The sequence below is a fragment of the Lactuca sativa genome, chromosome 9 (genome assembly GCF_002870075.4).
Source record: "Lactuca sativa cultivar Salinas chromosome 9, Lsat_Salinas_v11, whole genome shotgun sequence".
NCBI classification, from domain to species: domain Eukaryota; kingdom Viridiplantae; phylum Streptophyta; class Magnoliopsida; order Asterales; family Asteraceae; genus Lactuca; species Lactuca sativa.
Window position 1 is genome coordinate 34,469,131 of NC_056631.2, and position 27,837 is coordinate 34,496,967.

The 27,837-nt window shown below is 34.9% G+C and overlaps 3 protein-coding genes across 5 annotated transcripts; 1 reads left to right on the forward strand and 2 right to left on the reverse strand.

Annotated features, from left to right (window-relative positions):
- Positions 1-824: 824 nt before the first annotated feature.
- On the reverse strand, positions 825-2,486 carry LOC111879454 (calmodulin-7). The gene is made up of 2 exons (XM_023875929.3): positions 1,957-2,486; positions 825-1,412 (listed from the first exon to the last, which is right to left on the reverse strand). Exons 1-2 carry the CDS (start codon positions 2,030-2,032, stop codon positions 1,039-1,041), a joined length of 450 nt encoding a protein of 149 aa, XP_023731697.1. The 5' UTR covers positions 2,033-2,486; the 3' UTR covers positions 825-1,038.
- A 5,471-nt stretch (positions 2,487-7,957) lies between these two features.
- On the reverse strand, positions 7,958-12,534 carry LOC111879420 (amino acid transporter AVT1A). The gene is made up of 12 exons (XM_023875876.3): positions 11,983-12,534; positions 11,351-11,646; positions 11,043-11,257; positions 10,810-10,833; positions 10,552-10,732; positions 10,246-10,462; positions 9,966-10,101; positions 9,866-9,885; positions 9,524-9,669; positions 9,395-9,438; positions 9,240-9,302; positions 7,958-9,139 (listed from the first exon to the last, which is right to left on the reverse strand). The coding sequence occupies exons 1-12, from the start codon at positions 12,150-12,152 to the stop codon at positions 9,047-9,049; spliced, it is 1,605 nt and encodes a 534-aa protein (XP_023731644.1). The 5' UTR covers positions 12,153-12,534; the 3' UTR covers positions 7,958-9,046.
- Positions 12,535-12,776: 242 nt separating this feature from the next.
- Positions 12,777-19,613, forward strand: LOC111879472 (putative AC transposase). Of its 3 annotated transcripts, none has more exons than XM_042898139.2 (7): positions 12,777-13,314; positions 13,578-14,110; positions 15,224-15,423; positions 16,764-17,859; positions 18,285-18,983; positions 19,057-19,257; positions 19,348-19,613. In XM_042898139.2, the coding sequence occupies exons 3-5, from the start codon at positions 15,385-15,387 to the stop codon at positions 18,428-18,430; spliced, it is 1,281 nt and encodes a 426-aa protein (XP_042754073.2). In that variant the 5' UTR covers positions 12,777-13,314; positions 13,578-14,110; positions 15,224-15,384; the 3' UTR covers positions 18,431-18,983; positions 19,057-19,257; positions 19,348-19,613. The 3 variants fall into 3 exon arrangements, with proteins under 3 accessions (XP_042754073.2, XP_023731712.3, XP_052623325.1); XM_023875944.3 differs by having other exon boundaries at positions 19,355-19,613; XM_052767365.1 differs by having other exon boundaries at positions 13,578-13,881; positions 13,955-14,110; positions 19,057-19,613.
- Positions 19,614-27,837: the final 8,224 nt, after the last annotated feature.

Here is a 27,837-nt window from a genome sequence, read left to right on the forward strand (position 1 = left end):
TTTTTACTATTACTATTTCCTTTGGAAAGCCTGTTTCAAGGGTGCTGACTTGGCCTCATTAAATGATATGGATTCTTTGTATATGGTGGGATCATCGACATTAACTTCACCAATAAGTGTTCTCATTATCATCAAGATGGGCTATGTTATCATCAATTCATCATCATCAAGATGTTCATCTATTTCATAAAACTCATAACTCATTGATTTTCACAAAGGGTTATAAGAAATAAGTCGTTAGACCAATTCCCTTTCGTAATCCATGGGGATATTTTTTTTTTAAAAGCACCTCATGATCGAATTCCAATTCATAATTAGGATCATCTTTCTTTAATTTTTTCCCCTTCTTCCTTACATGGTTCTTGATGCCATTTCCTGCTTCCATTTCAAGACCCTAACGTGCTTATGGTTTGAGAGACTTTAAATTTCGTTTGTACTTTCTCCTTATTGTCCGAATGTAAAGAGAAAGTTTAGCTTTTGACTTTTGGATTTTAACATATGTACACACACATATACTAATGAAGTGGTATTTATATGCTTTCCTCGACTATAAAATCTATTGGGTCGATGACTTCGTCCAATCTATGATTTTGCAAATTGTTTTCCGCCATAAGAAATTTCGCAAACTGATATACTTTCGCATAATTCATTTTACAAAAAAATAAAAAAGTCATATTTTATGATAGTATGCCAAAAAAAGAGTCATTTTTATGAATAAACCATTCAAAAATATGTTAACAAGTCCACCGATTCCTAGAAACGAAACAACAAACTGAAAGTTTTGGCCTGAAAAATCTTAAGAAATAGCAACGAACAAGAGGGGAAGTGGAAAGGAGATGTGAATATAATTGTCAACAATACATACATCATAATTAAACATCATGGCCTCCAGTAGAATAAACATTATCATCATCATCAATATTCAATCATCATCATCATCGTCATCATCCTCTTGAGGTTTTAACGTTTTTTTCAAACCCTTTTTGCCCTTAAAAACAATACTAATTTTAAGAAAAGAGATATAGGGTTATAGGGTTATTACTTGGCCATCATAACCTTAACGAACTCCTCGTAGTTGATTTGGCCATCACCATCAACATCAGCTTCCCTGATCATCTCATCGACTTCTTCATCAGTAAGCTTTTCCCCAAGATTCGTCATCACATGACGCAGCTCCGCAGCAGAAATGAAGCCGTTCTGATCCTTGTCAAAAACTCTGAACGCCTCCTTCAGTTCTTCCTCGGAATCTGTGTCCTTCATCTTCCTCGCCATCAGATTTAGAAACTCCGGGAAATCGATTGTTCCGTTTCCGTCAGCATCAACTTCGTTTATCATGTCCTGGAGTTCAGCCTCCGTCGGATTCTGCCCTAGGGATCTCATCACAGTTCCGAGCTCCTTTGTGGTGATGCAACCTATATATTCATGCCAGTTTTCAAATCAATTTTCGAATTCGACTAAATAATTGAAGGATTTTTGTTTTTATGATTCTATTCCAGACAAAAATCATTGAATATATGCAACCAATCTTACAAGAAAACACGGAATTCCCTGTTCGGCATGTACGGACAAGGCATTTACCCCATTAAGAAATGATATATAATCATCAGAGTATCAGATCAACTATTAATTAAAAGAATCTAGATAGGCTAACGATGATTACTCAATTCGATCCCGATATGTGTTGCTCACTTATCTTTTTGTTTTTCTTTCTAATTTTGTCAATACATCGACGATCCAAATCACAACCTATCCAGAAAAAGCAATTTCGAATTGTTTACGAAATTCAAAAGGCAAATCGTGATCTAAATCAGACGAAGACAAACTCGCTCAAAAAAAAAAAGTTGAATGACATCTATATAAAGGTTATCAGAAACTATGAATAGGATTCTATGGAGAAACACCATTAAAAATACAAATCAATAACAAAACAGTCACATAAGGGAAGACGTAACATACCGTCGCCATCCTTGTCAAATAGGCTGAAGGCTTCCTTGAACTCAGAGATCTGATCATCGGTGAGCTGCTCCGCCATTTGTTGGTTGTTTGGGAGGTGGAGAAGTGGGAAGTAGAGAGCGAGCGAGAGAGAAAAATCAAAAATGGGGGAATGAAATGGAAAAAAGAATGGCGTTTGGCTTTAGCGTTATATACCAGCAAATGGGATATTAGTGGTGTTCCTTGATTTCCTTTGGCTTTTGCATCCGGACGTGATCGGTTTATCAAATTCGTTACATCCGCCTTCATCGCCCTGCCCTCGTCTCCCCATCTCTTTTTACAAAACAACTAACAATTCATTTGATTATTAAATTTTAAATAACTGATACATGGATATTCACAAAAACATATCAAATCTTATCTTATTGCGGAATATAGGAAAATGATTAAATTTTTAGGATTTGCAAAGTTACCATTTCCAAAATGTTATGTTGTGGGAATAAAAATATATTGGATTGGGAGGAGAGACGAACAAATATGATTTTCAATTTTACTTTTAATGGTTCTGTTTTTCTAAACATGAAAAAAAAAAATATATGAGTTTTTTTAAAGACCGGTTTCGATCCAATTTTTCTTTACTTTTTCTTTTCGTCCATGTTCAAGCAAGTTTTAGTACGGTCATTTTTTTCATGATTCTAATAGGCACGTCATGGTGTAGCCGTTACGAAAATATTTAAGACGAGTTTGTTAAACCTGATGACTAAATAACGTGTCAAGGCGCGCCTTATCGCGTTATGACATGAGTTCTTTTCAAGACGCGAGATTTTTTTTATCGGACCTAAAACAATTGACTTTTTTTGTTAATTTTTTTTATATTAAATGATAATATAACACTTCTAAAACATGATATATTTAATATAATTCTATAATTATATGATTTATTTGTTTTAATGTATATAAACTTATCATGTACTGAAAAACGTCATGACTCGCAAAGGCTCACCATATCATAGGTTTGACCTTGCTGCTAAGTCACGGCACACGCCATTTAGAACCTTGGTTTTTTTTCATCGTGAAGGGATTTTCTTTTATATAAAATAAATTGTTAATATTTTTATGTAATATAATTTTCATAATACCTACAAGAATATATTTCTTTTTTAATTTTATATTATAGTTTCAAAAGTGAAATATATATAATTCTTGAGTAAACTACACGAATGGTCCATATCTTACCGAAAAATACTATTATTTAAATAGTGAAAATGATGGGGTATGTAAGATAAGACGAGTGGATGAGATTGGTGGTATTTTATTTAAATAAATTAAAAAACCAAGGGCAAAATAAGTTTTTTAGGTAAGTTAGGGACCAAGCGAGTAACAAAAACAAACAATAGGGACCTTTCGAGTTAAAAAAATAAGTTAGAGACCAAACGTGCAAATTACCCTAAACCATAGGGACCATTCGTGTAATTTACTCATAATTCTTAGATATTTTTTGGTTTGCAGAATGTGTGTAAAGAAATTGGAATTCAAAAATGAATATGTCAGGAATTTGAATCAAATTTCATATACTATTTGGTTGACAAGAAATGGAGTTAAAATTAATTCCAGATTATGGGCATGTTGGGCACGGAGTTTTTGGAAGCGTTTGGGAGCTTCTAGCTTTTAGCTTTTGACAAAACGCTCTGATTTAAACAAAAAACTTCGTTTGGCAGTACGAGCGTTTAGCTTTTAGTTTTAACAAAACACTCCGATTTTAAAAGCTACTTCATGTAGCTTTTAACAAAACGCTCCAGAGCTTTTGAAATCAATTTCCATAATTACCCTTAAAAATATATTTATATATATTTTTTATTTTTAATCAATTGTCCTTTTATGTAATTTTATATATTTCAAAAGCTTCCAGCTACTTTTGCCAAACATTCATATAACAAATAAAAGCTATAGCTTCCCGCTACCAGCTAGCAGCTACACGCTACCAGCTAACCGCTATCCGCTTCCAGCTAACAACTACTTTTGCCAAACACGCTCTATGTTTGGTTGATAGAAAATAGAATTGTAATCCATGTAAAATGGCAGAATTGTCTTTTTTTTGTGTGTTTAAATTAAGTTTACTTTGTTTTCTATCTTTGATGTATAGATATATTATATAACCTATAAAATAGTAAATTTTCATTTTATTAATTGAGCATCCATGTCGGTGGCAGTGGTAGGTGGTGGTGGTGGTGTTCACAGGGTGGTTCGGATCGGATATTAATAAAATTGTGAACCGTGACAACGGGGTGGGTACCTTGCATGCACTAACCGAAACCGAACCGAATTGCTAAAAAAAACGAACCGAACTGAACCATATAAAGAAGGGTAACCACGGTTCGGTTCACGGGTATCCATTCAATATAAAAAATAATAATCAATCGAAACTACTATCTTTATTTCAATCATTTCTTTACAAAAACCAAAAACTCACAAAAATAAAAATAAAAAATTCAACTCTTACGCATAAAAACGTACATTTTATGAATATCTTATGAATAAGTACATAGACATAAAATATACATTTGATAAATAAGTTAGAGTTGATAAAAAGCATATGAACGTGATTTATGCTACTATGTGGTTCGGGTATCCTTGGATATCTAAATATAAAAACCGAAACCGACCTGTATGTACCCGGTTTGTTCGGTTTCAGTTTATTGTGGTTTTGGTTTTTTCAGTTTCGGATTGACCGGATCGGCTCGGTTTTTCGGTTTTGCGGTTCTTTTAGACACCCCTAGTGGTGGGGATGGTGACGAAGAAGATAATAGGTGTGGTGATGGTAGCGATTGTGGCGGTGGAGGATGATGGGTGGTGGTGGCGGTGGCGAGGGTTGTATATGGTGATGATGATGACAATAAGTGGTGGCGATGGCGGTGGCGGTGCTAGGTGGTGGTGGTGGTGGTGGTGGGGGTTGATAGTGGTGGTGGTGATAATGGTGGAATTGGCAGTGGAAGTGGTAGTGGTGATGGTGTCGACGGTGACAGTAGGTGGTAGCGGTTGTGATGGTAGGTGGTGGTGGCGTTGGTGGTAGCGGTGGTGGCGGTAATATGTGGTGGTGGTGGTGGCGGTGGGGTGGTAGATGGTGGTAGCGGTGACGGTAGGTGGTGGTGGTGGTAGATAGTGGTGGTGGTGGTGGTGGTAATGGCAGTAGCAGTAGCGGTGGTGAAAGTGGAGGTAGTGATGATGATATGTGGTGGTGGTGGTCCAGATCGTAGTGGTGGTGACGGTAGAGGTGATGGTGGTGGTAGAGGTGGTAGATGGTGGTAGTGGCGTCGATGGTGACGGTGATGGTGAGGGTGAGGTGGGTGATGATGGTAGTGAATTAATTCCATCATTTTCTTGAAAATAAAGTATTTTTCCATATTTAATAGAAAGTTTTTTCATTTAAGATTTCAATTTCATCATATTAAGTTGAACCAAACATTGGAATATGAGGATTTAGATTCATTTTCCTCCGAATTCCGTTAAATTCCAGCAAACCAAAGGCACCTTAATATTCAATTTTTCGGTCTTTCAAATATTTTAAATATTCAATCTTCAAAGTTTCATAATTACTCTTCCTCAATATATAAAAGATATAATCAAAGTCATTGATTTCCTCGTAGTTAAAACTTCCTAGAATACAATAATAAAATATCAAGTATTTCTACTTTTATTAATAAAAAAGTAATGTGAGAATATAACTACTATTTATTTAATTAGTTGTTGAGGACTTGGACACATATCACTCGTTTGTTTGTTGGTAACCAATAGTGAATATAGATGAAAGTGAGATGGTTAGAACTTTAAAAGAAAATATTGTTATATAAATTACAAGATAAAATCATTAAAGAGCATTCATTAAATTTCAGATTTCACTGCATGATTCATTTGTGCTTTATACAATTTGAAGAATATTTAATAAATAATTTAATCAATTTTAAAACCATTGACAAGTGAGAGAAGCATGTATAATGTGTTTTTATCAATTAATTCATAGTGGTAGCTTTCATAGACAATCAATCCATTCATTATGTTTAGCTATAAATTTGCATGTTTACCCAAAAAAGAAAAAAAAAGAAAGACATATCACATGGTTGATTTTAATCTATAATATAAAACTACACACTAATTGATTTGATGGTAGTTTTCAACCGATTTTAGTCTTTAACTAGTTTAGGACCGAAACTAATTTCAGTTCGATAATTTCAGTTTCGAACTTATTTAAGTATGTTTTAAATAGGTACTTAAACCGAAAACATAATTATTTAAGAACTAGATACCCAGTCTAGGACTAGGATTGGTTATAATCACTATAGTCCATTTTAGGATCAATTTAGGCCGGTCTAGGACCAATTTCAAAATTTGACATGATTAGTCTTAAATTGTTTGAATTTTGATATTTCATACAACCCTTTTGGAAAATACATTTCACATGTATTAGCATAGATTGGGCCTAAAGTGTTTTGGCTTGATATTTCATATAACTAATATTTTAAAATCGCATTCATGGCTTCAAATTCTTACTAACATATTTGTTGGTTGAGGTTTTGGCAATCTTATCTCAAGCACCACGTATATAATATATCTATAGTTATAAAATCCAATGCTAGAAATGAGTGCATCCAAACAAATCAATGAAAAAAGCCTACTTGTGTATTGTTGCAATCCAAAAAACAAATTCTAGAGTAATAGTTACCCATATCAAAAAAGACGACTCCAATTGTTTTGATATTTTATGCGTCGCCTTGGGTTACATGATAAGATTCATTTTTTATACAATGTTAAGTTGTAGTTATAATTTGATTAAGATTGTTGTGATTAATTGTCTAACTCATTGTAGATTATAACATTTATAACCTTGCATATAGCCAGTGATCTTTATAGCAAGCGCCCTCTTAATGTGAACACATATATAGTAAACACTAGTTGTGAGACCGTATGTTATACGAGTTAAATAAAACAAAAAAAATTAAATATGAAGATTTAAACAAAAATTTATTTAAATTTGAAATTTAAATTTAAAATTTGAATTTAAAAAGAAACACATTCAATAGTATATGAGTTGTAATATTGTAATTTAATGATTATTTTCGATTAAGGTAATTATTAATTGAGGTATAAATATGATGTGCTAATTAAAGAAAGACAAACAATGAGAAAATGACACATGGAAAAAAACATGTATTCAAAAATATCAAAAAATGACATATGTCCAAATTAATGAGAGAGTATCATGTGACAAAAATATTTTCATTTACTAGTTTATAACCCGTGGAAACCACGGTTACAAAATTAATTAAATATTCATAGTAAAAAAATTTAAAATTATTAATTAATTATTTTGTATAAAATTTTAAATACATTATTAATTAAGAGATTTTTTTTGTTAGTTATGTAAAATTATAATTATTGATTCAAATAAATATGTGGAATTCATTTATCATATATATTAGACTCTTTTTATTTGTAAACTAATGAAAACAATAATATAAAATTTAAAATTTAAAATAAAGAATAAATATATTGACAAATAACATCACATTAATTAGGAGGTTTAATGAATTTAAAATAGAGAATTAATAGAATAACAAGTGACATCATATTAATTAGGAGTTCTAATATTATAACACTTGGCAAAATGACTACTCTTTTATTAGTATAGAGATTAGGAAGGATATTCTTAATGGTTGAGATGGATGGAAACCACCAAATCATTCCCTAACCTACAAAGTAGGAATCTAGCCATCATATGCATGATGGCTAATTCCAATGATATTAGTAAGGCTGCACAGTGTGGTGCGGTCCCAAACCGCATTTGGCTGCCACCTCAGCAGGGAACACCGCCCCCAGGGTGCGGTTTCCTGCAGTTAAGACCGCAATGCGGCCTTTAAAGACCGTGAAATGTGATTGGTCATTATTTGACCGTTGAATGCAATATTCATTTTTTTTTTATTTTTTTTCCTTTTGCTTTTTCTTTCCTTCCTATATATATACACATATCAAATTTAATTTTTTTTCACAACACAATCTTCTCTCTCAAATTTTTTTTTTTAAATCACCACTCTCCTTTAGTTATTTTATTCATGTTTTTTAAGTTTCTAAGGTTATTTAAATGTCATGTGTGTGGTTTTTTTTTTTGGTAACGCAATGCATTGTTTTTTTTTTTTTTTTTTTAATTTTCAAGTAATGAAGAATTATGTTTTTTTTATTAAAATAGAAGGTATATTAAATTAAATTAGTTAAAAAAAAGTTTTATTAAATTAAAATACTTAAAAAAAACAAAAAATAAAAGAAATGAAAAGTGTGGCAAGAAACCACACTTGAGTGGTAAAAGATGACATGGCGCTGATGTGGCGGGGGAGGGAGTACGGTTTCGGTGGCACCACTCCCTCCAGCCTAATAGTTGTATCAAGATCAATATGGTTCAATATGTCATTCTGGACATGTAGTCAAATCATTCAATCTTATTTGTGATAATGATGACGTCAAATAATTTTTCAAAAACTTCTCTTTACAAATTGAGAGGTCAATAAGAGTCTTTGCAATGTAAACATTCCAAATAACAACCTGGAGTATTGAAAACTTCTTAATTTCAATTCAGAAAACAAATCATTTGAATCTACATCAACCCTATGGTCAAGAAAATATGTAGTTGTAAACTTAATACACAACATTTTATACTATTAGATTTGGAAGTAGGATTGGAAGTTTAAGGACTATCAATCTTTCCCTATCGGCTATTTATTATAAGGTTACAATGGTGGAGACTTAAAGAAAACAAGGCTATTTGTTATAAGATTATTTGAGCTATTAAAAATAATGAAAAGAAGTATTCCGCTTTTAAAGTCTTCAATTGCAAATTGGGGATCTGGCGCAATATGGTATGAATCGAGAAAGAGCTGTCAAAATTCATAATGACACAAGTCGAAAAATCTAAAACTAGAGCTGCCGGAGTCAAACTTCGACCAAGATTTCAACTCGTAGCCTCTATGCTAGATTCGACTCATGATGTTTATTGATCCAAAGTATGTATGGAAGTACTACAACAAAAAGACAGGCATGGGACAATTAAGCCAGACTGTGCAGTCTTAATTTAGAGTTCATTTGCTATATCTGCCAATGATGAGTACGTTCCCACGACCATGCAAACGATGCCCAACACCATAATACAAATGCTCAAACCAATCTGCAAACATTTTAACAACCCTCATTGTCAATTTCGAAGAACAAGGATAGAAGTACAAAATCTTTTGATTAAATGATCCAGATTATGTCTTATAGTTTACCTGCGTAGTCGTGGCCTTACTCCCACTGATCATCAAAAAGCATAGAGATGGCAATATGAGAGACTGCACCAAAAACACGTACGTATGAGCCATGATAAGAGATAAAAGAAAACGAACAAGGATACGAAATGCTAAACTCGAAATTGCATGCTTACCACCAAAATACATAAGACTGAACCCATCAAAGCCATCACAAGACCTGTATTCAAGAAACAAAATCATCTGTATCATTCAATGTGGTTGTGAAATTATTGTAAAGACACTGTAATTTAATTGATCAATACCGAAGAAGGGAATAGATAACGCAATGCAGACAGAGGATGCAACAAGTGCAATCCGTAGAGTAATAAAACACCAATTGCTACGTGCAACTTTAGCAGGAAACAGCTCTTCGATGGCACTTGCCAAAGGGTTCATCAACAGGGCATACGTATGAAATGTTAAGGAGCGACTGTTAAATAGTTTGCATAATCCTCTTGTGGTAAAAAAAATCCATTTCAAATATGAATTTAAAACTTCCATTGTAGACCTTAAAGAAATAATCACATGAGGGATTGGAAATACAGAAATTAAAGTTTTACGTTTCTTTAATATTTATAAGTTATATTATATCACAAAAAGGATATTTCGTGACCGGATTGATAATCTGTAAATATGTAAAAGTAAGTTAAAATCCATAGTCGAAAAAGTAAAACCATGAAAATAAACCAACCAATGAACACTTACTACAGTCAACAAAGCAACTTTAGAAGCAACTGCATCCTCAGGCATGTTCAATGTTATCTGGGACAACGATTGTTCTCCAAACATGAGAAAACCCGCAATTGCAACACTCCCATACATCAAAAGACACAAAATAAAGCTGCAAAAGAATCGAGTGGAAGGTTGATCAAGAGTTATGATATATCATAGCCAGTAATGAAACATCACTCATCAAGTTCTAGAGAAGTTTTTCACGTTTTTCTCAAGTAGTACTTAGATTGATATTGAAATTAAAGTGTCTCACCATATTATCATTGCCTTGGTAAACTTGGTTTTATCTGCCATTGACTGGTATATATTTGGGAACACACAATGTCCAGAAAAGCAAAATCCATAAATACCAAGTGCGAAAGCAATGCCACCCAACTTTATGGGTGGACCTCTTTCATGAAAGCCCACGTTCACTGTACCCAGCCAAAATACACAGATGATGACCATAAGAGTAGCCACAACACCAGTAGCTGCATGCAAATCGATAGAAGATTGTATATTCTTAATTCAACAACGGGAGAGCTGAAATATATACACTATTAATGATGATAAACTTTACCTGAAAATAATGAGATCACTCGGGGGTTTTTTACTAAAAGCGTGGATCCCATAACGACAGCAGAAAGAACTGCAAACATGTGAACCGGGTCCGTATTGACGCTACCCCATTGCAGCGATACACCAGGGAACAAACTGGTGAGATTGTCTCCTTCCAATATAATGAACTCCACACAATATGCCTAAATTTTAATAGCCAAAATCAAGGTTTGAGCTATAAAATAACCAATCATGGACAACTAAGAAATAGTTTACTTACATAGAGTGACGTGTACAAAATGATCTGCACGAAAAGAATTGAGTGGATTAATCAGTATCGAACTGAAACTATTAATTAACAATAAATAGAGTGGTTAACTTTTCAAACCAATCTTGCTTGGATTTATGTTGCAACGAGATCATCTTTCTTATAAGTTACAAAGATGCAACAAATACACTATTGTCGACATAAGTTAGTGATCTTGGACACCAAGTGAAATAAATTAAACTTACTGCTATTGTAAGGCGTCCGTATTTCCCAAATGCAGCTTCTCCAATATCGGGATACGTTTGAATGGTTTCTTTACTCTCGAAGCAAAGTTTCATGAGATAAGCCGTGTAGCAACATATTGCTGCAAAAAGGAGTAGGATTCCTACGCCAGCCCAGCCAGCGGTAGCTATTGTATTTGGCATAGAAAGAACTCCAACTCCAACCATCACATTCACCGCTGATACAACACATATACCAGTAAAAGTCTGATTAATAGAATGATCAACAAAAACGTGATAAGATGTTATATATGATTTTGAGCTTTTCTCACAATTGAAAACAGTCTGAGTGACGCTACATCCAAAGGCAATGGGAAGCTCATCGATTAGTTGATCAGGCAAAGAACCCTTTCCTGACCATGTTGATATCTTTCTTGAAATCCTATCTACATCCTCTTTGCTAAAAACCTTTGAACATTCTATCAGCAACTTAGACTTTATATTATCACCAAAGTTAGCGGTACTACTATCAATCCCCGGTTCATACATTGAATATATAGAACCCGATGGGCGTCTAAGGAATGCCACACTTGGTGTTGCTGAAATTGAGTACGAATCAAGTGTATACCTGCAATAATGATCGATATATTGTGGGTATAAGACTTCAAAAAACTAAACAAAATTAATTCATCTTTTTTCAATTTCTTTTTTATAATATCAGTAAATTAAGAACCCAACAAGCGAACAGTTCAATATATACTACTTCTAAAATCAACGTTGAACCCTAATTTTACTGCAAACCATCATAGAACATAGGCTTATCATTTCTACATGGCATTGTGTTCGAGATTATTAACAAAATAAATAAATGTAAATCACAAAAAAACAGGCATATATATATAAACGTCAAGAAAAAAAACCAAAACTGAAGCATATGAAAGCAATAGATGAAACTGAAACTAACTTGTAACTCTGTGGCCATTGACCGGTAGCTTGAGAAAACGACGATCTACGACTGGAAGCATCATCGGTGTCATCATCATCACTGTTATTTGCTTCTATATCATCATTCTCGTTGTCATCATAATCGTCTTCGATCGCGAAATAATCTGTGTCCTTCGCTTTACCTGCCATCTTCTAAATCAGAATTTAATTAAATTCCAAAACGCATAAAGTTTACGCGATACCCAGATCAGAAGTCATAAAAATTCTCTATCTTTTTCGATCTACTAATACCATGGATCACAGTTGTAGGCTAATTCACGGATACATTTATGTAAATGTACGTGTCAGGATCTTGATGCGTCCTCATATGCATCTACTCGACCATGAGACTTGTCTGTCATAATCGCGTAGACGTGATGCGAGTTGCGAAAAGTAAGGAGGAGAGAGATGATGAATCGACAGACAGTTGTCGAAGTATGATGTTTGTTTATAGATGAATAGGTAACATGGAAGTTCCATGGACAACGACCGACGCGGATAATGGGTTTGAATGGAGAGGTGGATTTGTCTTTTCGTTACCCGTTTTGTCATACCGAATAAGATTGGGTTATATTATTAAAAAAATGGAAACTCTTTTGTACTTGACAATTGACATGGGTCTCATTGGTTCATCTAATTTTATACTTTATCTTTGATCGCATGCCATGCGTATGTGAAAAGAAAAATATGACAGAATAGCAATCTTTTGGAATATGAAAAATATGATTTTGAGAAATACTAAAGATATTGTTATAAATAGTTAGTCAGTTGAAGGTCGAGACATGGACCAACTGATGATCAATTTTCAATCGGGGTATGTTCAAATGATAATATTTTCTAAAACGAAAAGATTTGAGAGCATTTTTTAGACATTCTTTCTCTATGTATCTCTCATCTTTCTCTCTCTACATATCTCTCTTCTCATTCTCTCTCTACGTATCTCTTGAGGTAATCTCAACCACCATCACCATCAATCGACATCAACCGTAACCATCGTAATGATGCCAGAACCACATAACATTGTCGGAATCAACATTACGACGCCAGAATCATCGGACAATTGATTCTTCATTCTCTCTAGATCTGTTTGGTTTCTCGATCTCGAATCAGAGTCTCCGACTTCCGGCAGCAGCTTACCGAGAGAGAGGCTATCATTTCCAAACTTTACTCTTAGATTTTGCTTTGTTCAGCTCAAAGAAAATGCTAGCTATTAGGTGATGTTTGTTTTCTTTTTAAGAAGCAATTCAGAAAAAGGAGGGCTACAATGCAGACTATCCATTATGAACCTTACAATTCACAATCCATTATATCAGTTACGTATTATTTTCTTTCAGAAATACTCTTATAAAATTATTACGACGCATCATAAGTTCTCTATTTGCTTATGTCTGTTTTGATCTTGAGCAATTTTTTAAGCATCAGAAGTTGGAAATCATGCCACCGATCTACAAATGTGATGCTTAATCTTAGCTATTACAACTAGAAATCAGTTCGTTGGTGGTCTCTTCTCATACGCACCTCTGGTACATGGTTTACCTGTCGAAGCTTAATCTAAATACATTTTGCATGTTTCAGGTTTAATATATCCAGAGTGGAAAATGCAATGGGTCAAATGATTCTTACTTGCTCCTATTGTGAAGTTATTTGGTCAACTGCGGTACTCTAAATATGATAGCAAAAAGGGGAAATGAGCCTTGCACATCAGGTATTCGACTAAATGCTTGAAAGAGCAGTTTTGCCTAAATCAAACCCTATGACATCACCTAGTGTACATGATGACAAGGTAATACCTGATCTCTACGACCTTTTTATCTTAAAAGAATTCCATCGAAGCAATTGTGCCTTAGTCATCTACAATATTTGTCTTGTTTAGTCAAAGGTAATCCTACGATTTCTAACAACTTTTAAATTAATTATGATATGGTGGAAATTAAGCTGGTAATGGTTTACAGGTTTTGGATGCTTTGGGAGAGTCGATTCCCTGTGTCAAACTAACTTTACTTTAACTTCTTGCAACAATACTCATAGTTGTACACATATTGAACTTGTTACAAATGGATTTCCATGTACAACCACTTCCAACAATACAAGTATAATACATACTACAGGTATGAATCTTGATATTTCAACACAGAATATCAATTTAGCTTATTTGCAAGCATTTAAAGATTACATATATGAGTAGAGAGGTGTATTTGTAACATCCATAAAATTCAAACAAATTTAAACTTTTTCAACCAATTAAAAACCATTAATAATTACAAAGTGTTTTCAAAATAGTTTCATGTTAAAGTATCCCAGAAATCAAAATCATAAAAATATGAGGAGTTGTACGATCACGCCTTCGCCTTTCCACGATCATCTGAAGTACCTGAAACCAAAACTGAAACTGTAAGCCCGAAGCCTAGTGAGTTCCCCCAAAATACCGATACATAAAAAATAATACACATAATAATAGCATGTAATGGGTCCACAGATCTACATACTGGATTACCCCATGGGCCCACAGTGTGAGTATGGCTTGCCTTTTGGGACCACATCTCACATCTGGCTTGCCTCCGAGCCCACATCATAAGTCTGGTTTGCTTTTGAGCCGACAACTTATGACTGGCTTACCCCTTTTAGTCCTAAGACTGAAATATAACTGATCAGCCCTCAGTGCAAGTTTGGCATGCTCCTCTGGCCCTCAGCTCGCAACTGGAATGCTCCAATACCCTCAAGCCCTCAGTACGAGTTTGGCATACAACTTGGTCCTTAACTCGTATATGGTATGCTAATGAGTCCTCAATATGAGTCTGGTATGCCTTCCTGACCCTCAGCTCATATCTGACATACTCCAGGGTGGGGATGAGTCATAAAACTGGAAAACCGGACCGGAACCGGAACCGGTATAACCGGAAAATACTTAAACGGTCCGAGTATTGGGTTTCAAAATTACTCTTATCCGGGTTCCGGGTATTTCGGGTATGGGTCCAACGGGTCCGGTTAATTCGGGTTTTTGAACCGTTTGTGTTTAAAAAACCGGAATCGGGTTTAATGGACCGGGTCCGGGTTTAGTGAGTCAAAGAACCGGATTAGGTTTAATGTGGAACCGGGTATAGGCAACGTGCTTATTGTAGAACCGGAATACCATCAGTTTCTTTTCCAGTGTTCGTGTAATTGGGCGACTTGAATCGACGATCTAATTCTAAGTGATCGGTGACTCGTTTTTTTTTTTCTAGCTTTCTCTGCGGGTGATCGACGAGGGCAATCAACAAAACATTCCCGTCTTGTGCTTCCAATCCATCGAACTTCAAGTCCAAGTTAACGATCATCAAAACATCAACTTCCATTCATTCCTAATTGAACTTCAAATCAATCTCCTACAATCAATTAAAGACCAATGGTGGACAATTGGGTAGATAACAATGAATCTACACAAGTAAGTTGCCAAGAATTTTTATTTCATGTGTTATGAAGTTTGTGTTTTTTTTTACTTCCTTGTGGGAATCACAGTTTGCTATTAGCCTATTACTTTCACTCTTAAGCTTAAGCCATGTAGTTTGAAGTTTGAACTAGAGTCGATAATTGAGTAGTAAAACAGGTCTTCATGTTTCAATTCAATTCAATTTGTATTTTGTAATAAAATGGGTCTTTTACTGTTTCTTAACATTTTTGGTCTCATTCTCATGCTTTTCACACGAGGGCATTATGGTCTTTTCCGTGAGGTTGGCAATATGTTCTTTTTTGGTTTATTGTTAAAATAGACATGTCTAGCAAATGGGGTATGTTGAGTTTGATAAAATTTCAACATAAAAACAATTTGTTGAGTGTTGATTGAAAGAAAGAACGAAATAAAGAAAGAACACAAATCTGTTGACTTTGATCAAATTATGAGTAGAAACTATATGTTGACAGAATCAAATACAAGTAGCATGTTATGGTAAAATCTTTTTTATTTGAATCAATCAATTTCTTTGAGAGATTTAGTTGGAAAAAATATCATTTATTGACTTCTATATCTACACCAAACCCATATAGAATCTTTATGATGGAATAACTACAGAAAGAGGTAAATCAAATGGAATTAAAGAAGTTAACAAAAAGATAGACGTACCTGTTCACTTGAAAAGGAAAGGGAAATTAAAAGGCTATGGGTGTCTATATCTTCACCTTTTACCCATACTGCATTACACTTCAAGATCTATTTTTATGAACTTTTAAAAGTGTTGATGAGCAAAAGAATGGGTTTTTTGGTGATATTCATAATATAACTTTAGAAATGAAGTTATTAACGTTTTTGGTCCCATTCTCATGTCTTTCACACGAGGGCATTATGGTCTTTTCCTTGAGCTTGGCAATATGCTCTTTTTTGGTTTATTGTTAAAATAGACATGTCTAATATTTTTTCATGTTTCTGTGTTGGCTAAGCTGGAAAATGAAAGACAAATGGAGTAAAATTGAGGGGCTAACTAAAGGGTATTTTGGTCCTCTTTAGGAATTAATCAGTCAAATGGGTCTTTTTCACTATTGCATTTGGAGTAAAATGATATATTAATATACAACTTTTTAAGTAAAATTTAATAACTTCAAACATATAAATTTGTTAATAACAAAGCAAAAGTCTTTTTTTTGTTAATATTATGAATTGCAAGTTTATTCAAGCCTTTTTGCTTAAAGATAGATGGATGTTTTGCTGCAATAATATGAATAGAACAACTATTTTGTTATTAAGATTGCGTTATTGTATTTTAATTGTGTTTTTATTGTTATCTATTGTAGTTTGATGATGATGAGGTGTTTGTTGACAACACTCAACAAGAAATTAATGAGGAACCAACACAAAAGAGAAAAAGAGTAGGGAAAACAAGGTCCGATTGTTGGAAATCATTTGAGAAGATTTTTATTGATGGAGTTTGGCATGGAAAGTGCAAATGGTGTGAGAGGGTTCTCAAAGCCAACAGGAATAATACCGGTACGTCTAGCTTAAATAAGCATGCAAAGAATTGTAAGCAAAACCCCGAGAAATTGAAAAACCAACAAACGTTACAATTTAAAAAAGAACCAACCGGGGAGGGTAGTGTTAGCACTTGGAAACATGACGACAAGCGAATTAAAAAGGCTATGCTGAATTTGTTTGTAGTGGGTGGTCTACCTTTTAAATTTGTAGAAAATGAGGTCTTTATTGAATACACAAACGCACTAAACGGGAAGGTGGTTGTACCTTGTCGAACAACAATTTCAAAAAAAGTGTCACTTTATTATCAAGAAGAAAGAAATAAGTTGGTAACATTCTTGTGTAATCCCCTTAACACGGTTCATTTGACCACCGATTGTTGGACAAGTCCGAGTAAAAGGGTGCATTATATTGTCATTACCGCACACTTTATTGATGATAATTGGGAGATGCACAAACGAATAATCAACTTTAAAGAATTAGATAGTCAACGGGGGGAAGATATCAGAAAAGAAGTGTTGAAATGTATTCAAGGGTGGGGTATTAAGAATGTCATGACTTGTACGGTTGATAATGCAAGTTCTAATGACAAAGCAATAGAGTTTCTAAAAAACAAATTACCAAACTTGTACAATGAAGGAAAACACTTTCACGTTAGGTGTATGGCACACATTATCAATCTAATTGTGAGAGACGGGATGAATAAAAATGACGAGAGTGTTAAATGTTTGCAAGACGTCGTAAGATATATTAGAAAGTCGACACAACGGATTGCTCTATTTAAAAAATGCATGAAAGCCGTTGGGGTGGAATCAACCAAATTTTTGTGCAACGATTGTCCCACTCGTTGGAACTCAACTTACGACTTATTGAAGATTGCAGTGGATTTAGAAAAAGCTTTCTACGAGTATGAAATGGAAGGTAATTTTTTTTTCTGCATTGCTGCTGAATTTTTAGCCTTATTTAAACTGTCATATCTGCTTCATTCGGAGTCCGTTTGGGCTGATTTTTTTTTTAAATTGTAGTTCACTGTTTGGCAATAGTTATAGACTTTGGAAACACCTAATTTGCATGTGTATTGAGTCACTTACAGCTCTCCAAAAATGATATATCAAAGCTGTTTTGAATCTGTTAACATCATTATTTTAGAATTTTTCGTTAACTTTAAACTGTCATATCTACTTCGTTATGAGTCCGTTTGAGCTGATTTTTTTTTCTAAAATTGTAGTTCATTGTTTGACAATAGTTATAGACTTTGGAAACACCTTATTTGCATATGTACGGAGTCATTTACAGCCCCCCAAAAAATGATATATTAATTTTTTTTTGTAACATTTTTTTCATAGATCGTTCCTTTGCACGAGATGTGGTAACCCCCGTGAGTGAAAATTTTGTAACTTGTCGAGCAATGGTCTTCTTTCTTGAGAAGTTCAAGGTCAAAACAGAATTGGTGTCGACGACTTCAAAACCATTGGCAAATCGGTTTTTTTGAGATGTATGTGGCATTTACAAACATATACGGGTTTGGTCGAAAAACAAACGATTTTATTCAATTGGGAAGGATATGATAGATAAATATAAGAAGTATTGGGGAGATTTTGAAATTTTGAATGACTACATGTACGTTGCGACTATCTTGGATCCGCGAATGAAGACAAAATTTCTTAGACATCCTTTTGAAACATTAATCAAGTACAAGATGTCGGAAAATAAACCCCTTTCCGAATTAGATATTACTGTGAAGACTAAGTATTTAATCAAGGATATTGAATCGAGATTTGAGAACTTTTTTAATTGTTACAATACCAACTCTAATGTACCATTTGAAACCGGTGGTAGTCAAGATATCGTGCATATTGATGATGATGACGACGACTTTGTGGGTGACTATTTTGCTCAATCGGTGAATTCATCGGCTTCAAAGGAAACGAAATTAACACGATACTTGAACGAAGGACAAGCCCAAGGCGTTAAGGACTTTGATATACTGGTTTGGTGGAAAAATAATGCATCTCGTTACCCAATTCTCTCGCGGATGGCAAAAGGTATAATTTTAATTACTTATATTTTTTTTATTATAATGTAGTATAATTTAACATTATATGTTTATGTTTTTAGATCTTTTGGGCATTCAAATATTTATAATGGCATCCGAGTCCGCTTTTAGTACAAGCGGTCGCATAATTGATAGTTACCGAGCAAACTTGTCCGCACCTATAATAGAGGCTTTGGTTTGCACCCAAGATTGGGTGAGGAAATCAAAGAAGCCGATTGTTGACAACATCGATGACATTCTTAAAGATGATGACATAGCTAAAGGTAGCAAACAAATTCATTTTATTATCTAATAACAAAACATTTGTTTCATGCTATCTTTCACATTAATTTTTTTTCTGGTATGTATTCGAGTTGGAAGACGCCATACGCACCCAAAATGGAAATGGAAAAAGGCCGATAGATATTAACGAGTAGTTATACTCTTTTTGTTTTTTTTTTTTTGTTGATAAATGATTATTGGTTTGTAAGTGTGTTTTGGTTGATTAATGTTTTTGAACTTGAATCAAAATTTACTTGTTTGGTATTGTGCGTGCATGTGGTTTGTAATTTTTGTCTTAGTCAACTTGTTCTTGTTACTTTCGCATGCTTGTTATCAATGCAATTCGTCATTTTAATAATCATTTTAATGAATGTTTCTTTTTGATCAATGTTGTGGTAAAATAACAATGAAAAGAACATAACACAATCGAAGAAAGGGACAATGGTTGGGTCCAAGTTCATGGTACCTATTGAACAATTCAAAATCAAAGTCTAATATTCAAAACAATTCAAATCAAAATTCTTAAACAATTAAGAACAAAACAACACTTATTCCTTGACCATCTTGTCTAGTTAACGCATCTTCAATCTCTATACACAAAACAAAAATGAACATATTTAGTATTAAAAAAATATTACCAAATAAATTAAAAGCACAAAACTTATTACCTAGCTATATTATTCGGATTTTTGGCACATGTACGACAATGTCTATTAAGACTACTTGTACCGTGTCTTGATGGATCGGCTTTAAGTGTAGCGAAACAATACTTACACCTTGCTTGCCTTCGTTCAACCCCATCATCTTCTACTACCCACAACATATCAAAATGTTGCCAACATGTGGACCTCTCCTTCAAATTCAAATGCGAAACAAATTAAGTAAAAAAATATAGGTAGATTTAAAACATGTAAAAAAATGAAGTATCAAAGACATAAAACTAATAGATTCAAAACGGAACCTAATTGAAGTATAGTCAATTACTTTAAATGCATATTTGCATAAAATTAAAAAGAAACATACTTGAATTGGGCGGTTAGCTTCCATGAATGCTCTTGAAAAGAAAAAACAATTTAAAACCTTCAACTTAGTGAATAATAAGTTAAGTGAAAATGTAGAGGTGGAAGGGCCTATTTATAATGAGAAGTTGTGAGATATTGACAAAACATGAAAATTAAAAGATCGTTAATGTCAAAAAAATTGTCTCTTGCTTTTATGTTCATATTTTCAAAATTGAAGTCGTCGAGCTCCAAAATACAAAAAGACAAGTTAGTGTGGTTGCAAATAAATAATTAATTAACAATTTAGAATTTCCATATATCTTAAATTAAAACAAACAACCCAAAATAAATTATCCAATACCATGAAGTCCCAATCTTTTGTTCTTGTACTTTAGTATTGAATTCATTAGAGCCTCTCACGTTTTGTGTAGATTACAGTAATGGCAATGGGTTCCACAGTATTCTTATTAACTCGATCTCACTTCCTAAAAAAGGGGCACCAAAGAAACAAAACAAAAGTAAGATATAAATTCCAAAAGTACCACATAAAGTTTCATACTATAAGTGTCTAGAACACCAAGCTGACGTATTCCAAAATTCACATATATTTATACCAAAACCACAGCGGTTTCTTAAAAAAAATAAAAAAAATAATAATAATATCAACTATCAAATATGACGTATAGTAGGGATGAAATTTGATACATTTAACCAAGAAAAGTCAAAATGAAAGTTGCTAATATATTATCATGTAATACCTTCTCCAAAATATAATTTTTTTAAACCAACTTTGTTATATCTAGTTATTTTAAAAAAAAAAATCAATGTCGTTAATAACCTAATAACCTAAATGTAATTTTTTGTTTGTTAATTTTTTTATAACGGTTGAAAAATTATGCGATTGAGGTAATTACAAAAAAAATCCGGGTTTTCTGGTTCTAAACCCATTTGACCCGGTTCTACCTTACCCACTTTCCTATTTCCGGGTTTTTCGGTTCTAGACCCACTTGCCCCGGAACCGAACCGGAACCGGTTCATATAAACCGGTCCGGTTTCCAGTTCTAAAAAATATCGTTAAACGGTTTCGGGGTTTGGACCCACTTTCATCCCTACTCCAGGGTTTGTTGGTCACCGCACGAAGCAGTGCAGCCTTAACCCTACCCACGCAACATGTCTACATATATAGCTAATTACACATACATATAATCAAACAATGACACAAGTAGTCCTACAGATCTACCAAACTGGCATAGCAAACTAGCATGTATAACTATCTCATATTCAACACATCATCAACTACTGGGATATCAAATCCAATGGGCCGACATTGGTGCCTTTGACCCCTTAGTATAGTGAGGATAACTTACCTCACACTGCTGAAGTCCCGTGGATAAACTTCAGCTGCTGGTTGACAGATTCCCTAGCTGTCAATCATCAAAACAACACCCAATTAATAATTGGGTTCCAATACATAACCATAAGTCCATACTTGGGGTAAAAGACTACTTTACCCCAAACCTAGCTTGATTCAAGTCTAAGGTCCAACTCACACTCTAAAGGCCCAAAAGTCAAGTAATGGGCCAAAGCCCAACATATGGCCTAATTTTCCAAATTAGGCCCAAACCTCTACATGGTTTTTCCTTAAGGCCCATCCCTTTATTCTAGTCCAAAATCTTGGTACTCCAATGGCCCAATATCCCATAATTACCAAGGCCCAAATATGGCCAAATTTTCCAAATTAGGCCCAAGCATTTCCAATGGGCCTTATCCTAAAGCCCATCTAAATATTCTAATCCATATGCTTGTTTTTGGATGGCCCATCAATAACCCAATCACCAAAGCCCAAAAGAAATGCCCAACTTAAGGCCCATGTGAAATTAGGGGTTTCACATGAAATGACGATTAGTGTTAAGTCTTCCTACTTAACCCATTAAGGACTTAATCCATTAAGTCCAATATTACTTAGGTTAAATGCAAATGAGTATTAACTAATATTTTAAGTTTAGTAAATAATTCTAGTGGGGGTCCCGCTCAATTCCCAAAATTAGGGTTTCATGACATTAGGGAACCCCAATTAGGGTTTCCAACCCAAATACTTGCCAATTAGTCACATGGTTAGGCTTTTAGGTCAATTAGGGCTTCATTGGGCCCATTAGGGTTAATCAAGTCGGGCACCACCCACTACCACCTCGGGTAGTGGTGGTCAATGGCGGCTCACGACGGCGGCCACCACCTCATGGTGGTGGTTATGGTTCTAGTCCATTTTTGTCCAAGCATCCCAAACGAAATCTAAACACAAACAAAGCACACTGTCACCCAACACGGCGGCTGGTGGCGGCAGCCACCACCATGGTTATGAGTTTTCTTTTGGTTATATTAGCACTGATTACAATTTACAACACATATCCTAATAATAATCATACACACAAATATAATCACACACACAACCACCCTTGTGGTGACCAGTGGTGGTAGATGGTGGCAGCCACCACCTCACGGTGGTAGTGGTGGTGGTAGTTGTTCTTGGTTTTTCTGGCCAAACAAACCACACACTACAATTGAAACACGCACACAAAACATGTCTCTTGCTCGGGAATGAACACAACCACCCACATCATGGTGGCGTACGATGGTTCAGCAACAACAATAGCGCCTATAATCGATGTTACCGGCGGCAGATGGAGCTGGAAGGCGGTCACAACAGTGGCTACGGCGACAATGGCTTGCCCCTTCACTCCCGACGTCCCACCGTCGGTCTTCGTCCTCCACCACAAAAGAAGCGACGACAATCTTGGTCTTCAACGGAACAGGCAGCACAGGTTTGCGGTGTTCGATCCCCAGCAGAATCGACAGGTGGCTTCGGCGGTTCGGTGACAATGAAACTGTATCCAGGACGTCTTCGTCGGCAGCAACATCGCATCGTCTCTTTAGCCTCTTCTGCCCCGACGTCCAAGCACTGGTTCATCAATCCTTCCATCATTGGAGGCACTGAGGTGGCGTAGTCGGTGGTTCGCAACTTAGACAACGGCTAGGAGGCGGCGGCGATCTCAACAACGATGGTGGTGCGTGCCGGAAGTTGAGGAAGTGAGGGTGGAGGCCATATCGTGGTCGCTTGCCGTCGTTTGATGATCGGAAACGGGCTGAAGTCGGGTGGTATCAGCGTCGGAGACGAAGGGGGAGACATAAGGGTGGAGGTGGTGGCTGATATCGCTCCTATGGTTAGGGTTACGGGAGTGCTATATACCCGGCTCCATCCCAAACTTATTTCCATAATGACAACTATGGTCCCTCCCTCTATAAATAATTTCGAAACAACTCCCATATTTATCCATTACACCCATGCTCCTGTAATTCCTTTCATTTTAAGTCCAAATGATACCAAACACCTCTGGCTACTGAAAATCTTTACAAAATAAGTTCTGAAATTACACTTTAACCCCCGAAACTCTAAATCATGCCATTTCCCCGAAACCAACACCCCGATAAATATTATGGATTTTAGGGTTACAATTCATTCACCGATTTTATCTATTTATTTATTTAACAAACGATATATTACAATATTGGGCTTAACCATTAAGTCCTTAATAGAACACCACACGTGATTTAAAAGCTATTATGATTAATTTTCCCAAATCTGTCCTCTAACTTCTAAAATTTTTACAAGTCAATAAGAACACCTAAAAATCAAGAGACTTAGTTTTCTAAAAATATTAGTGTGTCTAGTTTCTTCAAACTTTGAATCACATTTCGAAATTCCAAATCCTTAAGGGGTAAAATCTTCTTAGGTTGGTCCATGTAGTCATAAATTTCATGCATTGTCTTCAAAAAATCATAATAAACTCATCAAAACTCCAAATACCAAAATTCCAAAGCCTACAGTTAGATATGGATGTATAGTTTCTCACATATAAAGGGTCTGATGTAATTTGTAGTAGATTGGTACAGTTTATTCCAAGAGTGTTGAGTGGTCTAGAAAGTGACAACTTAAAGTTACTAACTTGTAAATTTAATATAAAATCAACCAAAAATCATTAGAATGAGATCTTTATATTTCTGAAAATATAAAAGGTGGAACTTTAACAATGTTATTTTATCAAAATTTAATAATGGGTTGAAATGTAAGAAACCAGATCCCAAATAGAGTACTACAATCAAAGAGAAAATAAGGAAATATGTGTATAAGTTTTATAAGAGTAATACAACAAAGCACAAACTAAATAATGTTATAATTGATGTGTAGGTTCTCGGAAAGGAAAGGATTCATCTATCTCACGCTAGCTAATTTCCAAGTTCAAGGAGGTGAGTTACAGTAACTCTTATATTATGTAAGTATTACTTGTTTTATGTTACTATTCATGGATACCCTAATCCGATAGAGTGAACAAGGAAAGACAGAATGTAGTTTGTTCTCTAGTGAGACAAGGAAACAAGATTCATTTCTGCGTTATCGATTCGATAGTTGTTCTCTTGTATTAAATCACATGTGATTATATGATCTAATCACATATGACTTTTATGCACAATATTCATTTTTGTGTTTTCGATTCAATAGTTGTTCTTTGTCCATATTAATCGTATAGTATGTGATAAAATACATAAACGACATATGATTAAATATATGATAACAAATATTGAATTGAGAATGTGAATTTGAATCTTATTCACATAAATAATATGTGATTAGATATGTATAATCACATACGATTAAATACACGAGAACAAACTATTGAATCGAAAACACGAAAATGAATATTGTCCAAATAAATCATATGTGAGTAGATATATATAATAACATGTTATTATGTGTATCTAATCACATATGATTTATATGGCTAAGATTCATTTTCGCGTTCTCGATTCAGTAGTTGTTTTTTTTTCACTTTAATCATATGTGATTAAATACATTTAATCGGATGTGATTATATGTTTCTAGTCAAATATGATTTTATTTGGGAAAAACAAATATTGTCTGTATAAATCATATGTGTTTATATACATACAATCATATGAGATTATATACAAGATAACAAATATTAAACAAAGAAAACGAAAATGAATATGTATCCAAATTAGTCATATATGGTTAAATAAATCTAATCACATGTGATTATATGAATCTAATCATATATGATTTATGTGGATACAATTCATTTTTGATTTTGTTGATTAAATAGTTGTTCTCATGTATTTTATCACATGTGATTATATGTATAATCGTATGTGATTAAGTACATGAGCACAACTATTGAATCGAGAAGGCAAAAATGAATCTTGTCCACCTCAAATCATATGTGATTATATACATATAATCACATGTGATTAAATACACAAAAAAAAAATTATTCAATCGAGTAGAAATATCTATTAGCCGTGAAAACCCAATAGGGTTATGTGTTTGTATTTATAAGTAAATGTTACAGAGAGATAGAAATCAGATCCTAAATATATGGATCATACAACAAACATTTGAATGATAAAAGTCTATTTCTAAGTTATCCGTTTACATTCCCCCTCAATCTTAACCGATACAAGGTTTAGATTGTGTTGTAGATGCTGTAACATTTGTTTAGTCATCGGCTTTGTGAGTCCATCCGCTAGTTGATCACCAGAAGAGATGAATCTAACATCAAGAACACCTATAGCCACCTTTTCTCTTACAAAGTAAAAATCTACCTCTATATGCTTCGTTCGTGCATGAAAAACAGGATTGGCTGTTAAATATGTTGCACCAAGGTTGTCACACCACAACACAGGAGGCCTTGGCTGCGGTACTCCTAATTCTCTTAACAATGTCTGAATCCATGTAGCTTCCGCCCTACCATTTGCGAGTGCCTTGTACTCAGCTTCAGTGCTGGATCGGGCCACAGTTGGTTGCTTACGAGAACTCCATGATACTAAGTTTGGACCAAGAAATATTGCAAAACCACCAGTAGATCGTCGATAGTCTGTACACCTTGCCCAATCTGCATCAGTAAAAATACTTATAAGTGTTGAGGTAGATCGAGTAAAACGCAGCCCAGTATCAATTGTCCCCTTTACATATCTCAGTATACGTTTGACAGCTTCCCAATGAATTTCAGTGGGTTTAGACAAGAACTGACACACCTTATTCACATCAAAGGAAATATCAGGGCGTGTTAATGTAAGGTACTGTAATCCACCCACCATGCTTCAATATTTGAACACATCTTCTTCAGAAAGTGGTGTGCCATGATTGAGGGATAACTTATCTGTTACTGACATAGGAGTTGAGATACTTTTACAATTCTCCATATGAGCTCGGTGTAGCAAATCAATGGCATATTTATGTTGTAGAAGTGTGATTCCCCCTGAGTTGTGAAGTACCTCAAGTCCAAGGAAGTAACTAAGGCGACCAAGGTCTTTAATGGGAAAGGAACTCGCTAGAGCATGAACCAGTTTGTCGATAGCAACTGGCGAGGAACCAGTGATGACAATGTCATCGACGTAAACAAGCATATAAATGGTGACTCGATCATGGTGAAATATGAACAAGGATGTGTCCGCCTTTGATGAAGCAAAACCCAACTGATATAGTTTCTCACTTAACCGAGAGAACCAAGCTCTAGGGGACTGCTTTAGGCCATAGATGGATTTATGAAGCTTGCAAACATGTCTAGGATTAGTAGAGTCCTCAAAGTCGGGGGGCTGTTGCATGTATACTTCTTCATTAAGAAAACCATGGAGAAAAGCATTACTAACATCGATTTGACGGAGAGGCCACTGTTTGGAGACAGCCAAGGAAAAAATTAACCTAACTGTGGCAACTTTGACAACTGGACTGAAGGTGTCATGGAAATCCACTCCATGTTGCTGAGTAAAACCTCTAGCGACAAGACGAGCCTTGCATTTGTCAAGAGTCCCATCGGGTTTAGTTTTAAATTTAAATATCCATTTGCAGCTCACTATATTAACCCCTGATGGTTGAGGGAAAAGAGACCATGTTTGATTTTGCTGGAGTGCTAAAAATTCGTCTTCCATAGCAAGGCGCCATGCCGGATCAGCATAGGCGCTGTGATGATTGGTAGGAACAGCCATAAAAGCTCGTCTAGTGACATCATAGAGGACCGTGCCATCAGTAAATTTCATGGTTGTATAATACCTGCTTGACCTTTAGTAGTGACTCCTGGTGGAGAAGGAGAGGGCTGGTCACTGATTGCTGGAGATGAGACACCTAGAGATGGGGGAGCTGGGTGATTACTTTGTTCGTCATGCTGCACAACTGGTGGAGAGGGTGGCGATGAAGGTGGCTGTGATGGCACAATAATGGGTGCTACAGATGGAACTGTTGTAGTTGATTGATGAGTGATCATGGTGGGAAGGCCTTGTGATGAACCTGTACCTGCATGAGAAGTGTGGGATAGAAAAGAGAGATCATACCTGCTCATATGGTCGTTATTAATTTCTGGTTCTAATGGAGGAAAAGAGACAAGATCACTTGATGAGACTTGTGTATGATTGTTGGATGTGGATGCAAAAGGAAAACGAGATTCGTCAAAGATGACATCACGAGAGATGTAAATTCTGCCGGTGCTTCTATCAAGGCATTTGTACCCTTTG

Bases quoted from the DNA above. Each gene is read 5' to 3' on its own strand.
- LOC111879454 (XM_023875929.3), bottom strand. From the start codon at position 2,032: ATGGCGGAGCAGCTCACCGATGATCAGATCTCTGAGTTCAAGGAAGCC. The intron at 1,413-1,956 runs GTATGTTACGTC...ATGAATATATAG, and splicing joins ATTTGACAAGGATGGCGACG to GTTGCATCACCACAAAGGAG.
- LOC111879420 (XM_023875876.3), bottom strand. From the start codon at position 12,152: ATGGCAGGTAAAGCGAAGGACACAGATTATTTCGCGATCGAAGACGAT. The intron at 11,647-11,982 runs GTTAGTTTCAGT...TCATTATTGCAG, and splicing joins CAATGGCCACAGAGTTACAA to GTATACACTTGATTCGTACT. The intron at 11,258-11,350 runs GTGAGAAAAGCT...GTGTTGTATCAG, and splicing joins CACTCAGACTGTTTTCAATT to CGGTGAATGTGATGGTTGGA.
- LOC111879472 (XM_042898139.2), top strand. From the start codon at position 15,385: ATGGTGGACAATTGGGTAGATAACAATGAATCTACACAA. The intron at 15,424-16,763 runs GTAAGTTGCCAA...TATCTATTGTAG, and splicing joins ATAACAATGAATCTACACAA to TTTGATGATGATGAGGTGTT. The intron at 17,860-18,284 runs GTAATTTTTTTT...TTTTTTTCATAG, and splicing joins CTACGAGTATGAAATGGAAG to ATCGTTCCTTTGCACGAGAT.